The 16,708-nt window shown below is 42.0% G+C and overlaps 3 protein-coding genes across 3 annotated transcripts; 2 read left to right on the top strand and 1 right to left on the bottom strand.

Moving 5' to 3' along the window:
* Positions 1 to 4,924: 4,924 nt before the first annotated feature.
* Positions 4,925 to 5,851, top strand: LOC129339405 (olfactory receptor 14C36-like). Its single transcript, XM_054993985.1, has one exon. The coding sequence runs from the start codon at positions 4,925 to 4,927 to the stop codon at positions 5,849 to 5,851; it is 927 nt and encodes a 308-aa protein (XP_054849960.1).
* Positions 5,852 to 9,487: 3,636 nt separating this feature from the next.
* Positions 9,488 to 10,291, top strand: LOC129339407 (olfactory receptor 14A16-like). The gene has a single exon (XM_054993986.1). It carries the CDS (start codon positions 9,488 to 9,490, stop codon positions 10,289 to 10,291), a length of 804 nt encoding a protein of 267 aa, XP_054849961.1.
* Positions 10,292 to 13,924: 3,633 nt separating this feature from the next.
* On the bottom strand, positions 13,925 to 14,878 carry LOC129339408 (olfactory receptor 14I1-like). Its single transcript, XM_054993987.1, has one exon. The coding sequence runs from the start codon at positions 14,867 to 14,869 to the stop codon at positions 13,925 to 13,927; it is 945 nt and encodes a 314-aa protein (XP_054849962.1). The 5' UTR covers positions 14,870 to 14,878.
* Positions 14,879 to 16,708: the final 1,830 nt, after the last annotated feature.

Below are 16,708 nucleotides of genomic sequence, written 5' to 3' on the forward strand. Positions count from 1 at the left end.
TCACTTGGTCAGGAAAGTTCTATGAATAGGAAGGGATAAAGAAAATATTTATACATTTCTCTCCCCCCCCCCTTTGTCTGTCAGTTGCAAATGAGTAAGGAATATGCGTTTGGAAGCCCTGTGGCCTGTTATTGGCTATTCTTATTGTTATTTAATTCCTGGTTCTGGCCTTACTAATAAAACAAAAAGTACATATGCAAGTTTATATTTATACACAGATTGGAAGGAAAAAACACCTGATATGCTGCACAGAAATAAAACACTCACTTGACCAGATACTCTTCATAGAACGAAATAGTAAGATTACTGACCTCTTCAGATTTGCCAGTCTTGGCTGTGTAGTGAGGACGTGGAACTGGCAGAAGATGGGATGTAACTATAGAGGAGATTGCTGTATCTCTTCCCTTGTAAAGGTTTCAGGGGTCTGGTCTCCAAAGCTCCACATTTGTAGCAACAGAGGGAGACAGTAAAACAGTTCTTTAACAAGATGCCTTCAGCCACATGGGAGACCATGATTCTCTGGTCTCTCCAGGGGATTCTGAGACCTTTCTTTGAATGCTGAAAACTGCTGCTGAGGCTAGGCCAGGCAATAAACTACAGTCAGCAAGTGTGAAGAGAATCTCTCCTTTGCCCATCCAGCTCTTCAGATGCTCTACGGTTTCTGAGTTCCTTCTTTCAGGGCATCCTTGGGAAAGGGAATCTCAAGGTAACATATTGATAATACCAGCCACCTTGCTATTTGCCCATGGGGGGCAGGAGATCTGCTGCCCACCAACACGGGTATTCAGTGGAAGGCGGAAAAGTTTAAAAATCAGAGGGGAAGGAGTGTTATGTCACTTCTAGGAAAACCAGGTAGTGATATCACACCCCTCTAGGAAACAATGGAAACTCTATGGTAGAGCCATGGAGGGCTCAGCAATGGAGTCCAAGTACCAATTAAAATAGCCACCAAATAAATGATATTTGTATCATTCCACCAATTGTTAAATATCAAGCTAGAGCTTGGGAGACCTGTGTTCAAATCCGTGATTTCTATAAAACGTACTGGCTAACCTAGTACCAATCATTCACTCTAAGCCCAACTTAACAGAGTTGTTGTGAAGATAAAATAGAGGAGGGGAAAACCATATAAGCTGTTCTTAGTTCCTTGGAAGAAGAATAGAAAACTACAAGATACATAAAAAACAGGAAACTTTTTTTGTATTTCTAGACTTTAAATTCATACCCTAGAAATCAAGTTGGTTCATACCCTAGAAATCAAGTGCTACTGGACTTGAATCTTGTATTTCACCCCAGTTTTTATTTTTTCATCCTTTCTCAGGTTGCCGGCTTGCTGTGCGCCCCTTGTCCTGGGGAAAGGCGAATGGCGCGGGCAGCCTTTCAGCCACCCGCGCTGTCTTTTGCCTTTCCCGCAAGCCGGCCGCCCCTTGTCCTGCGGGAAAGGCAAATGGCAGTGCGGGTGGCTGGCAGGCCGCCCGCGCCGTTTGCCTTTCCCCAGGTGCGCTCTCGGGGCTGGCAACTGCACCCGGTGCCCCCTCTTTGGCGGCGCCAGGGGCAGACTACCCCCCCGTCCCCCCCGTCAATCCAGCCCTGCTTCCTGCATAGATGTGTCTATCCACTGCAAGAGTAATTGGTCTTGCACAAGCTTCTGTGAAAGGTTTAGTGCATGATATCATGTTTGCATCATCACCGTGGGGAAGGTTTACCAGTTCAGCATTGGCTGGCAACAACTGGGGAGCATAGGGAAGGGGCAAATTTTGCTGATCGGCATTATAAAGACTTCATGGCAGCACTTCAGGTGTGAACTCATGAGTCATCACATTGGTGATGCTCTAGATTTATCCAAACTCTATGCTTTTTACCATCGAGTTTGTGTGAATCCTAGAGTATCACCCCCTCCATAATGATTACACTTCTGGATTCACTCTGCAAGTGACATCACAGTGTTCGCACAACTATAATTTCCCCTCTAATTCTGCTCATGTAGCTCCGCTAAGCAGCAGCAGGAGCAGTGGTGTCCAGGGCAGGAGGAGACTTGGTGCCCTACAGTGAGGCAAGAATGAATGAATGCCCTGCCCCCACATCATTACCTCCATCACAACAGACATTTCAAGAACAGTTCCAATGTGATAAGTGGTTGTCAATTTTCAGCTGGCTGACTTGTTATATAGTTTATTTATCATCACATCATTAAAGCCTGAGGAACAAAGAGGTCCAGATGTGTTACCCAAATAGGCAGTCTCCTAATTAGTTAGTGACCGGGGGTGGGGGGGAGATTAGCTGAAAGGGGACAAAACAAGAGGGGATAACTGGGATTCTCCACCAATATTTACAGGGATTTTTCTTTTAAGAGAACTCTCAAAATATACAAACCAGATGTTCAACCAGGAAGGTTTTTTATTAAAAGAGAAATAAAGGAGCAAATATACAAACAGACACAGAACATATACAAGGCTAACTAAGAGGAAATCAGGGAGGAGAGGGGAGCAAACTATTTTGGGGAAGGCTATAATTACCAAACTCAAAGATGGAGGTAGATGGAGGCAGCAGCAGAGCAGAAAGTGTTTCACATTCAGAACACAAGGCCCAAACGAATTTTGGTGTTTATGTATGGGTTCCAGAACACACACACGCTGGTGGTTGAGGAGTCCAGATATAGGGCCAAATGTTTCCTGGGGCAAGCTGATATAATCATTCCAAAAAACAACTTGATGGGTTTTCCAGAGGTGGATAATAAGTTGGGAGAGGCTTGATGTGGACTACAGGTGTAAATAGTGCTTGGGTAAATGGGCGAGGGGAAGTGAAGCCGGGTGTTGACAAGATTAATGAAGAGGATCACTTGTCCAAAATTATGTGTCTCTTTGGGACATGGAGGGGGACATTATTCAGGCGGCCCTCTGACTCTCCTTCTGAAATATTTTCCCAGGCTTTTACCTGGCTGGCATGTACTTTGGGTCAGGCAGCGCCTTGCACTTAGGATATTTGAGGGAAGGTGTTTATGTTTTCTATCCATAAACTGCCCCTCAGCGAGAGGAGGGATCTGACTACTAACAGGTGGGTCTGAGAAAAATGCTCACAAGAGTTTTAGTTTTGTCATAATGCCCCTGCAGTCTAAAGATTTTTTCACGTTCCATTGAAGAAGAAAAATGAAGCCATATATGGTCAGCTCAGATGTATCACAATGAATCTGGATGTTTCACTTTAACATAATATTCCTGTGGGAAACCTATTTATAGCATAAATGTATATATATTTTACAATGAAATCAGTTGGATCCTATCAGCAGTTCTGCTGGCACAAGAGGGAGAAAGTGACTTCTACCAGTTCCCCTCTTTACTGCAGCTCTGTCCCACATCTCGTGATTCCCAGCATAGCTCTCAGCTGGGTCACAAGGGGTCCTTCTCCCCATGAGCATCAGGCACCTGGTCCCATTAACTGTTTGGTTCCACCTGAGCTAGGGTTGCCAGGTCCAGGTTGGGAAATTCCTGGATATTTTGATAGTGAAAGCTAGACAGGGCAAAATTTGGCAAGGGGCATCAGAATGGTATAATACCATAGAGTCCACCATCAAAAGTAGCTATTTTCTCCAGGGGAACAGATTTCTGTTGCCTGGTTGTAATTGCAGGGGATCTCCAGCCACCACCTGGAGGCTGGCAACCCTAACTCCTAACTCCCGTGCCTGAGATGCTTTGTCCAATGCAAAATGACATATCTCAGAGCTCCCTGTCGATGCCAGGCTGACATGTCTGAAGAGGAGGAGAAAAGGAGACTCACTGACAACACACTGTTCGAAAATCACTCCCCTGCCCCTGGCCTGGCCTAGTCTGGGCACCTGCCTTCATCCCTAAAATGGAGTTACTTTGAAGAAAGTGCTTGGAACATCCCTAGAGGAACTGTATCATCAAGAGCTCCCAGATGGCTGCAGGCGAGTTCACTCAAGAGATGTTTTCAGTTTCTCTCTCTGGGACACATTTACTTGTGGAGCTAGGGAAAACAGGTAACTGAAACCCAAACAGAAAGATATGAGGCAATCTCGTGTATACAGTTAAACCCCATCTTCTCACAGCCAAATTCAGTAATTCTGAAGAGAACAGGTCAGTAATCTTATTAGGTTGTTCTGTGAAAACATCTGGTCAGATAAGATGCTTCCCTTCTGGCTAGCACATCAGAATCTTAATTCTGCATTAAAATATTAAAACAGAGATGAATAATATCAGATGGTCCCCCAAACTAACAGAATTCTATCAGGAGGTAATGGAATAAGGTGATAAAGACGCATAGTACAAGTACAAATTTAGAGTTTTTAAAGGTATGTTCTATGTCTTTGAAGGCCAATGCACTGTTAATGTTCACAAACTATTTTTTCTACTTTGGAACTCTGGCTGGAGTATAAGAAAGTGGAAAGTTGTTGGGGACCATGTTGTAGTAGAGAAAGTTATGGATGGCAAAAGATTATGTATCCAATCTGCAAAGTATCTAATGTCTCCCCTCCTACATCTCCTTTAAGCAGCAAATACTAAGGTGGAAATATCTCGTTTGCTGTTTAAGGCTAGTTCTAATATTTTTGACACTTTGACTAAGACAAATAGATATTATATTCTTAACTGAATTTCAGGAAAAAGTATAGCCGTGAATGATCTTCTGCTTCATCTTATGCCTTTAAAAGTGTAGGGGATACCTTCATCTTTTAACATAGTGTGGATGCATACTGAGGCTCCTAGGGCACTCAACAGCTACCAAGCACATGCAAACAGATGTGTCCATTACTTATTTTGAGTCTACATCTGACAACACATGTATTTTTGGTTGAATTTTTAATAGACTTCCATAAGGCCACTTTCAGTAGAAGTGTTACAGAAACCAAAAACAGAGTCACAAACCTCCTGTATTCCTTTCTCTCCACAGAATCTTCCCAACCAAGTGAATGGTAAATCAAACAGCTGTGACTGAATTCATCCTTCAAGGTTTCTCTGACATGCGAGAGCTACAGATGTTACATTTTATGGTGTTTCTCTCCCTCTACTTAACAACACTGATGGGAAATTTTCTCATAGTCATAACAGTGGCCCTGGTTCATCAACTTCACATTCCCATGTATTTTTTCCTGGCTATCTTGTCATTGGTAGATGCCTGCTTCATCTCTTCCACTGTTCCCAAATCCATGGCCAATTCCTTGATAAATGATAACCGAATTTCTTTCTGGGGATGTGTCACTCAACTTTTCTTTGTTGTTGCATGCACTACAGCAGAAGTTTCCCTGCTCACTGTCATGGCTTATGACCGCTATGTAGCAATCTGCCACCCTCTGCAGTACCTGCTGATCATGAACTGGCATGCCTGCTTCCAAATGGCAGCTGCTGCACTGGTCTTGAGTGTAATCAATGGAATAGTGCAAACAGCAAACACATTTAGGCTGCACTTCTGCTGGTCCAATGTCGTTGAACAATATTTCTGTGATATCCCTCAGCTGTTAAGGATTTCTTGCACGGATACCAAGTTCAATGAGATCTTCACTTTTGTCTGTGTTCTTGTTGTGGGTTTATTCTGCTCTGTGTTCATTTTGGTTTCCTACGGCTACATCTTCTCTACTGTGTTCAAGATTCAGTCAGACCGGGGGAAGTATAAAGCTTTCTCCACCTGCATCCCACACCTGACAATGTTTTCTCTGTTCGTCTTTACGGTCATGTTTACTTACATGAGACCACAGGAGATGCTGTCTCCATCTGTGGACTTGTTAGCTGCTGTTTTGTATGCAGTTTTGCCACCACTCATGAATCCCATCATTTATAGCCTGAGGAACAAAGACATCCAAGTGGCGCTGAGGAAGAGAAAAGGTTTAAACATGACATGATGGCCTCAAAGAGTTTTTCCAAGGTTGTTTAGAGAATTGGAGATACATGACCTTCTAACACATAACACTGTGATGGTGCATATGGCACTTAGCTTGATATGGGATTTCTGGAGTGTTCAAATCTACTTAGTCATCATGATGCACATAAGGGCCAAGATGAATTCTAGGGTAGCAGTCAAGCAGGACTCTGGGGATGTAGCACAATTTTTTTCTAAATAAATAGAAAATTTAGTGGACCTCACAGTTGATTTCTGTGTTAAAAAAAAAGTCTGGAGTGAACTGCAGTTTGTGGGACCAACTCTATAAGTCATTATCTTCTCTGAAACAGAGTTCAGGGGATTCCAGAACATTATGTAATTAACAAAATTGATTCATGTTTTGATAGATCTCTTGAAACATATTTTTGAACATTCATTCTGAACTAAATGGATCAGTGTTCTGACTCAATATCATTAATGTTCATACATTTGTATTTAACTTCTCCATTATATATTCTCTTTTAATTCTGCCACTTTCTTCCTGTATAAAAATTATAGTTAGATAGCAAAGGCATCAACATATCTGTATCTTCAAATTATTTTGCATTTTTTCTCAATCTCTCCTTTTCTTCTGATTTCTCCCTTCTGTCTCTCTGACTTTCCATTGGTTTCTTTTTCCAGTTATCCTCTGTATTACAATTTATATTCTGTCACTGTTTTCACTGTGTCACATTTTAACAATTTGCCAATGGATTTTTGGACACTGAAGTTTGAAAAATAGTAAAGAGTCCAGTAGCACCTTTAAGACTAACCAACTTTATAGTAGCATAAGCTTTCGAGAGCCACAGCTCTCTTCATCATATTGAAAGCTTCTGCTACTATAAAGTTGGTTAGTCTTAAAGGTGCTACTGGACTCTTTACTATTTTGCTGCTACAGACTAACATGGCTAACTCCTCTGAATCTATGAAGTTTGAAAGAGGTTTGAGTTGAATGGACTTAGAAGGATGTAGCTCTGTTTAGGATTGTACTGTTGTTGATTACATTTTATGGGGGAAATCTGATGTGAAGAAAAGACATTGGCATGAAAATAATTAATCATGGGTTCATTTTGCACAAAACAGAGACAAAGAGTAAGTGGACATTTTGGAGTAAAAACAGTAGGGATAAGAAATTCAAACTTATTCTGTTTTTAAATATCATTTTCAGTTGATGTGTGTGTGTGTGTGTGTGTGTGTGTGTTTGTGAAGTGGTTTACCAATGCACAGGAGCACACCCCTTCATGATGGTGAGGAAGGAATGCATAAAATACTCTATTTTGCCTGACCACTTATCACCAGCAATGAGACATTTTAGAAACAGTTTCCATGTGAGAAGTGATTGTCCATTTTCAACTTACTGTGCAATCCTAAACAGAGTTACTCCAGTCTAAGCCCATTGATTTCAATGGGCTTAGACTAGAGTAACTCTGCTTAGGATTACACTGTTAATTTTCTGTACCGAGCATCTTCCCACAGTTATTTTTATTTATTTATTTAAAATGTTTTTATGACACCTTTCCAGCCAACTTAGGGCCCCCAAGGTGGCAAAAAATCATAAAATTAAAACCAGCTGGCTACGGCATCTCTTGCCTGGAAAACCCTACCAGGCCACCATAAATCGGCAGTGGCTTGACAGAATATAATAATTAAAATAAATGATTAAATAATACACATAAACAGGAAGGAGCACCAGTGAGAGAATGCCAAACAAAACTGAAAATTCTTCACTCACTAGTGGAAGACGATAGAGGAAGATAGATGAATCTTCCTGGTGAAGTTATTCCATAATTTTAATGCCATAACCAAGCTGGCCCATTCTGAGATGACAGTGGGATGCCAAAGCAACCTGTTAAGTGTCTGGTGCCATCTGTCCCACTGCCTTTGTTTTGTTCAATGAATCTAAAGTGACATATCTCAGAGTTCCCTAAGAAATGGAGATGCCATAGTGACTGACATAATTTCTAAAGAGGTGGAGGGAGAGAGATTCTTTTTACACCCACTGACACCTGAATGTTGGCCTATTTCCCCACCCCTACCCTGATCTTGACTTGGCCTTGTCACCTGCCATCCTCCCTAAAATGCAACATAGTCTTTGAAGGAAAACCTTCAAACATCCCTAGAAGGACCTTACCATCAAGAGCTCCCAGGTGGCTCTGGGTATGCTTGTTCGAGAGATATATTTTCAATTTCTCCCTCCAGAACATATGTATGCTTGGAGCTCTTCAAAATACATAATGGAAACCTATAATGGAAACCTAAACAAGACCTAATAAGAAATGAGGCAATCTCCTGTATGCAGTTAAAGCCCATCTTCTCACAGCCAAATGAAGTAATTCTGAAAAGAAGGGAACAGCATGGTAATTATGATTTTTTATTTAGAATGATGCCTATGTCTTCATATGAATCTTCCATTTTATTAATAAGGTCAACACTAGCCATTATAATACAAAAACAGAACCGTCAATTTACTTCAAAATTTGAAGTGGACGTTTACGGAGAAGAAGCAGTGAATGGTCCTTTTGTCTTGGAGCTCGGCAGGAGGATAAGAAGGGAAAAAGTGATGGGGGCCATGCTGTAGAGGGGAAAGCTGAGGCTGACAAAGGATGATGTTCTCAATCTATCATCTCTCTCCTCCTTTCTCCATCCTGCATCCACTTTAAGAGCTAGTACTGAATTGGGAATCCCATGTTTGCCGTTGAAGGCTAATTCTAATGTTTTTGACACCTTGAAAAACACATAGCTATGTTATATTCTTAATCATTGCTGTCAAGTAGCAACTAACTTATTATTAAAAAAGCTGGACCTCCATAAACTAGTAGGAGGGTAGCAAAGTAGCATCAATAGCAGAGAGAACGTGATGGGTGTTTGGAGCTTGCTGGCTGGTGTGAGTGTGAGAGAGAAAATAAACTTACACTTAGCATAGGTTTAGAAAAGAAATAAGAGTTCTTTATTATAGAAACCCCATACTTCGATAGGAAAGAGGAGAAACAGATTTCTATCTATCTCGTCTAAGGATGGGCATGAATAGCAGGATAAGTTCTGCATCCATGGAGCAAGATGTAGGGAAGAGATCGTTGTGTGACAAAGGAGGGAATAGAAGGATGCCGTGAGATAAGCAATCTACACATCAAAGGATAGTTCGTGGCAGTGAGGAGTAAACAGATGCCCTGACCTCTCTTTCTAACTTTTTGATTTGTCCCCCTCTAAACCTGAGGAAAGGGACAGTGTTAAATTCTCCTCCTGTAACACTTATGGTGACCCCTCACGGGATTTTCAAGACAAGAGATGACCAGAGGTGCCATTGCTTTCCTCTGCATTGCAACCCTAGCCTTTTTGGTGGTCTCCCATCCAACTACTAACCATGGTTGAACCTGCCCAACTTTGGAGCTCTCATAATTTTAGTAGAGTTTCATAACACATCTCTTAGTAGATGTGATACAGAAACCAAAAAGAGAGGCACCAACCTCCTTTATTCCTTTGTCCCCACAGAATTTTCCTAACTAAGCAAATGGTAAACCAAACAACTGTGAATGAATTCATCCTTCAAGGTTTCTCTGACATGCAGGAGCTACAAATTTTACATTTTATGGTATTTCTCTCCCTCTGCTTAGCAACATTGATGGGGAATTTTTTCATCATCATATCCGTGGCCCTGATTCCTCATCTTCACACCCCCATGTATTTTTTCCTGGCTGTCTTGTCATCTGTAGATACCTGCTTCATCTCTTCCACCGTTCCCAATTCCATGGTCAATTTCTTGATAAATGACAACCGGATTTCTTTCTGGGAATGTGTCAGCCTGCCTTTTTTTGTTACTGTATGTGCCACTGCAGAAATTTCCCTGCTCACTGTCATGGCTTATGACCGCTATGTAGCAATCTGCCATCCTCTACAGTATACGTTGATCATGAACTGGAATGCCTGCTTCCAAATGGCAGCTGCTGCACTGGTCTTCAACCTAATTAATGGAATGATACAAACAGCAAACACATTTAGGCTGCACTTCTGCTGGTCCAATGTTGTTGAACAATACTTCTGTGATATCCCTCAGTTGTTAAGGATATCTTGCACAGATACCAAGTTTAATGAGATCTTCACTTTTGTCTGTGTTCTTACTTTGGGTTCCATTTGCTCTGTGTTAATATTGGTTTCCTACGGCTACATCTTCTCTACTGTGTTCAAGATTCAGTCAGACCGGGGGAAGTATAAAGCTTTCTCTACCTGCATCCCACACTTGACTATGTTTTCTCTTTTTGTCTTTACTGGCACATTTACTTACATGAGACCACAGGAGATGCTGTCTCCATCTGTAGACTTGTTTGCTGCTGTTTTACATGCAGTTTTGCCACCACTCACGACTCTCATCATTTATACCCCGAGAAACAAAGACATTCAAGTGGTTTTGAAATATAGGTCTGAATGAGACATGATGATGGCCTCAAAGAGCTTTTCTAGGCTAGTTTGAAGTACTGAAGTGCCACCTAACAATGGGAAGACTGGCATTTATGGACCCTTGACTTACGATGGATTTTTTTTTATTATTTAGAAAAAAATTATCCGGCCTTTCCAGGAACCAGAGGGAGCAGTTTGGGGTGGAATTTCACCTTGAACCTATGGTATACCATAGAGCTGGGGCCCTGATATTTTCAAACCTGAGTACACCTTTCCAATTCTGACGCCAGGTGAGGGGCACGATCACAAAATGGCTACTGCCATTTGCTGCCCAAACCAGTAAGATATTCCACAAACATCCCACATTCAACATGCTAGGTGTTATTTTTTATTTATTTATTCCATTTTTATATTATGACTCTTTCTGACCAGCTCTCTACCAGACCAGTGACTCAGACCTGGGAGGCTCAGAGGAAGATCTTAAGGACCAGCAGGGTCAGGAAGAGCCTAGTGCTGCCAGTAGTGCAAGAGTCCGCCCTACCACAGCATACAAGTGAGGTGTTGGCCAACCATGCTCCAGAAGCACTAGAGACCAATCTGCCAGAACTTGCAAGTGAGTCTCAGAGACTACCCTACCCAGTAGGATTTGAACCCAGGCCCATAGCCCCTCAGAATTCCTTCCTATGCTGCAGGAATGGTGGTGGTGAATGGCCCAGGCAAAGCCGGCCCAAAGGAGGCCAAGTGCGAGGCTAGCAGGGTGCCACTTCCCTGCAGACGCAGAACAGAACACTGAGTGGGATACTTCCTTGCAGGATCCTGGCCAGAGCACAATGTAGCCTCCTGAGCTCCAATACATGCCAGTAAATGCAGCCAAGCCAGATAACCCCTCAGCCTGTTTATAGGGTTCCCAGGTTGCTATCCCCTTCCCATGAGAGATGGGAAGCCTTGGACTTAGGCCTCTTTTGTAAGATCCCAGGGAGGCATGATGATGTCACTTACGGAAACTGATATCATCACACTGGCCATGGGTGTGCTCCCATGCTTTGCACAGGGTTAATCCCTGGCCCATTTGGAGCCAAATTGGCACCAATGAAGTGCAGGAGCATGCCCATGGCCAGCACGAAGATGTCACTTCAGGTGTGTGCTTTCCCGGGTTGCCTAAAACAGATTGAAGATGATGTTGTCATATACCCATTCAGCAAATCAATAAATTATGTTGAACTGTCTGAGAAAGAGTACAGAAAGAAGGAAGAAAACTAGGCACTGTAGTTATCTAAGCTTTGATGGAAAGAGATGCTGAGAGCACATGTTGTTCTCATGGAGGTTAGAATAAGAATCAGGAAGAAAAGAAGGCAGCTAGAAAGGAGGAAATCCCTAAGAGCAGCAGTTTGGGACAGCAGCAAAACAGAGAAGAAGAAGGATATGGAGGAAACTGGCCTATTTGCTTTAATAGCTCTACTGCCCCTCTGACGCACTAGTGTGTCACTAGAGACATTGTATAGCTCTTCTTAGTTTGGGAAACATGCCAGGGCTTTCCTAACTTACTGATGGGAAATACTGAAGAGTACCTCTGAAACATGGAGGGAAGGCAGCATGGTATAGCCCGATCTCATTTGATCTCAGAAGCTAAGCAGGGTCAATATTTGGATGGATGACCACCAAAGAAGACTCTGCAGAGGAAGGCAGTGGCAAACCACCTCTCTCACTTGCTTTGAAAACTCTGGCAGAGGTCACTATAAATCAGTTATGACTTGATGACACTTTACGCACACATACCTCTGAAGCATACACACTTAATTTCTCCACTCACAGAGGAAAAATGCAAAAATAGTGTGACTTCAATGGTGATGGATATACATTATCTTTTTAAATCCCATTTGTCTTCCAAGTCTTAGTACAACCACCATACCATATGAGCTCTGTGGATATGTGGTTTTGTTGTGGATAATAAGATACTCCAATTAACATCACTCTAAGTTCCGAAACATATAATCTAGAATATTTTTAATATCATCCATAGCATAACCATAATAAAAAGCAAAATTTCTCAACATTTTCAGTAGGGGTTTCTAAAGATATGAGTGGAGTCAGCAGTGGCTCCTCCTCACACTGTGCCCATCATCACATCTCCCTTCCTATTGCTCTGTCTTTCCATTCACCTACCCCCACCACATTGTGTGCCCACCCTCTTCCCTTTCCCACTGGGTTCTTCTGTTGTGGGACCCTGCTCTCCATTTTCAGATTGTTTTGCAAACCTATAAGGTCCCTCAAATTTAAAGAAAAATTCCCCTTCTCTCAGTGTACCTTGATCTGTGGATTTTAAGTATCCACAGATTGGACCACATTGATTATCAGATATATTGATGGAATACGTAAGAGTTATCATACAGATTTCACTACAGTGGTAACAGGAAAATGTTATGCTTCAAAAATGATGTTAAGTAGGAATATTCATAAAAATGTAAAAGCAGCCAGAATCCTGTTTCCCCCAGGAGTATCTACATGCACCAAGAAGGCTTATAAGCAAGGCCAAAGCTTCCCGCTGTTGTTACCCCTCCGAGCACTGCATTAAGTCAAACCCCACTCTCCTTAACATTCAGATTTGTAATTACATAAGAAAACTAAATTGATAAGTGGACATCCAGAGAATAATCTAAGACACAGATTAGCTTTTGGATCTCCCCGCCCCGCCCCCCGGTCTGGAAGCCACTAATCTCCATAGTTCTAGAATCACCTCAAGGTGTGGTCTAGAGGCCTCCAAGCCTATCGGACCACATGGTGACCCCTTGTTATTGCTCCCATTGCCCTCAGAAACAGTCATGAAAAGTGCCTAATTGTGCAGGAAAGATATAAACTTGGATGCTTTTCAACATGCTCCAGTGATGTCGTAAAGGGTGTATGATGGTTTATAGGCCTTCCAAGTATAATAATAACAATAACAACAACAACAGATTATATACTGCCCTTCTGGACAGATTAGTGCCGCACTGAGAGTGGTGAACAAAGTCAGTTTGATTATTATCCCCACTATACAGCTGGGGGGCTGGGGCTAAGAGGACCGGCTTACCCAAGGCCACCTGCAGAGCTCATGGCAATAGCTGGAGTTGAATCAGCAGAGTACTGATTTGCAATCCAACCACTTAACCAGTATGTTACAGCAGCTAAAGAGGTATGTTGACACCTCTCTAGACTTGCCATTCCTCTGGTCAGGGTTGGGGTTCTGGCATTGCTTTAAGTAGTAGGCAAAAAATAAAACTAGTTCTCTGGATCTCTGGCATAGCCATTTTAAGACTAGAAAAGCTGATTGTGTAGAGCCCATTGTCTTAGAGTACGGAATTAGGGTTGCCAACTGCCTGGAGATTAAAAAGTCCTGTCCCTTTAATAGAAGTTCAATGGGCTGTTATTTACCAGGTGGCGTTACTTACTTCCCTGGAAAAGTTTCACCTGCCTATTTCTACACATTAAGCCTCCCTTAAAGGAACATGAGATTTTTCTCCAGGCCTGTTGGTAACCAAATGTGCAAGTGAGAAAAAATTAGATTTTGTTCTGATAGCAATCCTCCCCTTATGAACAAGAAAAATTCCACTGACTTTTTTCATAGTTCTCACTGGCCACATACCCTTTCACATATACTTTATCACACTTGGAATCTGGAAATGGTATCTCAAGTACTCCTACCCAACAATTTCCATAGTGCAACCTGGATGTTCTTGTTTCTCATGCTGTAGATCACTGGATTCATTATGGGTGGAACCATGGAATATATAATAGCAATGACCAGGTCTTGGACAGATGAAGACTTGGTTGGGGACCTTGTATATGCTAAGACTGCAGTGGACTCAAACAGAAAGACTACAGTGAGGTGGGGAATGCAAGTAGAAAGGGCCTTTTTCTGACCATGCACTGAAGGGATTCTAAGCACGGCAGTGAAGATCTGCACATAAGTTACAATGATGAAAATGAAACATCCCAATGACAAACTACAAGCAAACACAAGAAGTCCAACTTCGACTAGGTATAAGTCTGAACAGGAAATAATCAGTAACGATGGGATTTCACAAAAGAATTGATTGACCACATTAGAGCAGAAATTCATAGAAAAGGTGCAACCAGTATGCATTGCAGAGTAGAGAAAACAAATAATCCATGCACTGCCTGCCATTTGAATGCAGGCTCCTTTGTGCATAATTGTCTCATATTGCAGTGGGTTGCAGATAGCGACATAGCGATCACGTGCCATAATAGTCAGGATGGCGAAATCTGTTGACGCAAATAAGAAATAAAGGAAAACTTGAGCAACACATCCAGAATAAGAGATTGACCTGCTGTGCGTAATGGAATTGGCTATCGATTTGGGTATGATGACAGAAACAGAGGCGATGTCCAGTGTGGCCAAATTCATGAGGAAGAAGCACATGGGGGTATGCAAGTGATCGTCAAGGGCTATTGCGGCAATGATGAGAAGATTTCCAGTCACGGTAGCCAAGTACAGTATTAGGAATGCAAGGAATTGTAAGAACTGCAGTTCCCAGACCTCTGAAAATTCCAGCAACAAAAATTCAGACTGGAAAGTGAGATTGGACATTTCGTTCCTGGTGTTGCCTTTCATTCTACCTATGAAAAGAAGAAGCAGAAATATCACTTCCTTCATAAATATAGATTTGTTTGGTTAAACCATCCAACCATCTTTTCCTCTGGTGAAAAAAAGAGTAAAAAAAATTGACTATTGCAAAGGGATCTTTTAGGGAACATGAACCATGTGGGATGGGTGGGGGCTGTAGTAAGGAGGAGAAGGTGACAATGATAAATTTAACAGCATGCTGTATGCCACCTGTAGCTTATAATAAATGTTTAGTTTACAAATATAAAAAAGTGAAAAAAATCAGATTTCTCTCTCAACTGTCCATTAAGTGGAATGAGTTAAAACGTTGTGAAGTGCATGCTGACACAAAGACAAAGGGAACTGTGGTTGTTGTGGGTTTTCCGGGCTGTATTGCCGTGGTCTTGACATTGTAGTTCCTGACGTTTCGCCAGCAGCTGTGGCTGGCATCTTCAGAGGTGTAGCACCAAAAGACAGAGATCTCTCAGTGTCACCAGACAGAGATCTCTGTCTTTTGGTGCTACACCTCTGAAGATGCCAGCCACAGCTGCTGGTGAAACGTCAGGAACTACAATGCCAAGACCATGGCAATACAGCCCGGAAAACCCACAACAACCATTGTTCTCCAGCCGTGAAAACCTTCGACAATACAACAAAGGGAACTTTCTTTTCTGTAATGCTCTATTACGTGAGCATAGGTTAGCAACAATTAATCTCCATCCAAAGAGGAAGGCCTAAAACAGTAAATTTAAAATATCCCCTCCTTATATAAATATATAAATATAAATGTTTAAATATATAAATAAATGTCAGTGTAAAGAAGGCTGAGTTTGAGGGTGAGTTGAATGGCTGAGATATTCTCAGCCATTCATCTTCCATCTGCAAATGATTCCTCAGGCTTCAAATGTTTGCTGAGCGGAGTGGTAGAGTACAAGTCTCTATGTATAATCTGAGTCATTATCAGTGTAAAGAAGGCTGAGTTTGAAGGTGAGTTACCCTTTATATAAATATCTCAGCCATTCAACTCACCCTCAGACTCAGCCTTCTATTGTCTTTCACCACACACGTTATCAACAATATAAAATAAGAGAATAAGAGAAACAGGAGAAGAAATTAATTTGCATCATTTCCATGCCTTACCAATGTGCATACTCACACTGATTCCACTGAACCGTTCCCCACTCCAGCCTCCTGACAAAAGTGCTGTAATAGTTTGAGTCTGTTTTCTAAAGCACTGAAGCACAGTCCCTAACCAGTAGCTACACTAATAAAACTATGCAGGGGCTTCTCCCTCAATGTTCTGATGCCAGGTTGTCTAAGAAGTTACTTCGCTTTGTACTTTGCCTCCAGATGTCTTCATAGCGGGAATCAAACCACTCAATCCAAGCCAATAAAATTCAAGTCTTTGTTTTATTCCTGGAGAATTCCATTGACTTCCATGATGGAGACAATGCAGAAAGAATGAAAACAAAATGAGAATGTAGTAGGTGGGGAGAGTGTAGAAGAATGATGAATGGAAACAAGCATTCGTGAAATTGTTTTCAAAATCTTACCTTTTCCATCCACTGCTGTCACCTTTAGATATAGTTCTCAACTGGCCACAATGCACGAGTTCATGCCGCCATCCAAGAACTCTTAGCCTCTGTCTCAAGCTCGCCACTGTGAATGCAGCTGCTTTTTATTCCAAGTGCCAGTGGAAGATGACTTTTTAGGGAAGGAGGTTTATTAATGTCTGTTTGAGCTTCTGGGAAATCATTTCCCAAGAGTCCATTCCAGTAGATTGGGGACTGGGAATCTCCTCAGCTTAAGTCGCTGTTTCTGTTTCTTAGTAAATGTACAGGGCAATGC

Source organism: Eublepharis macularius, chromosome 12, assembly GCF_028583425.1.
Source record: "Eublepharis macularius isolate TG4126 chromosome 12, MPM_Emac_v1.0, whole genome shotgun sequence".
Lineage (NCBI taxonomy): Eukaryota > Metazoa > Chordata > Lepidosauria > Squamata > Eublepharidae > Eublepharis > Eublepharis macularius.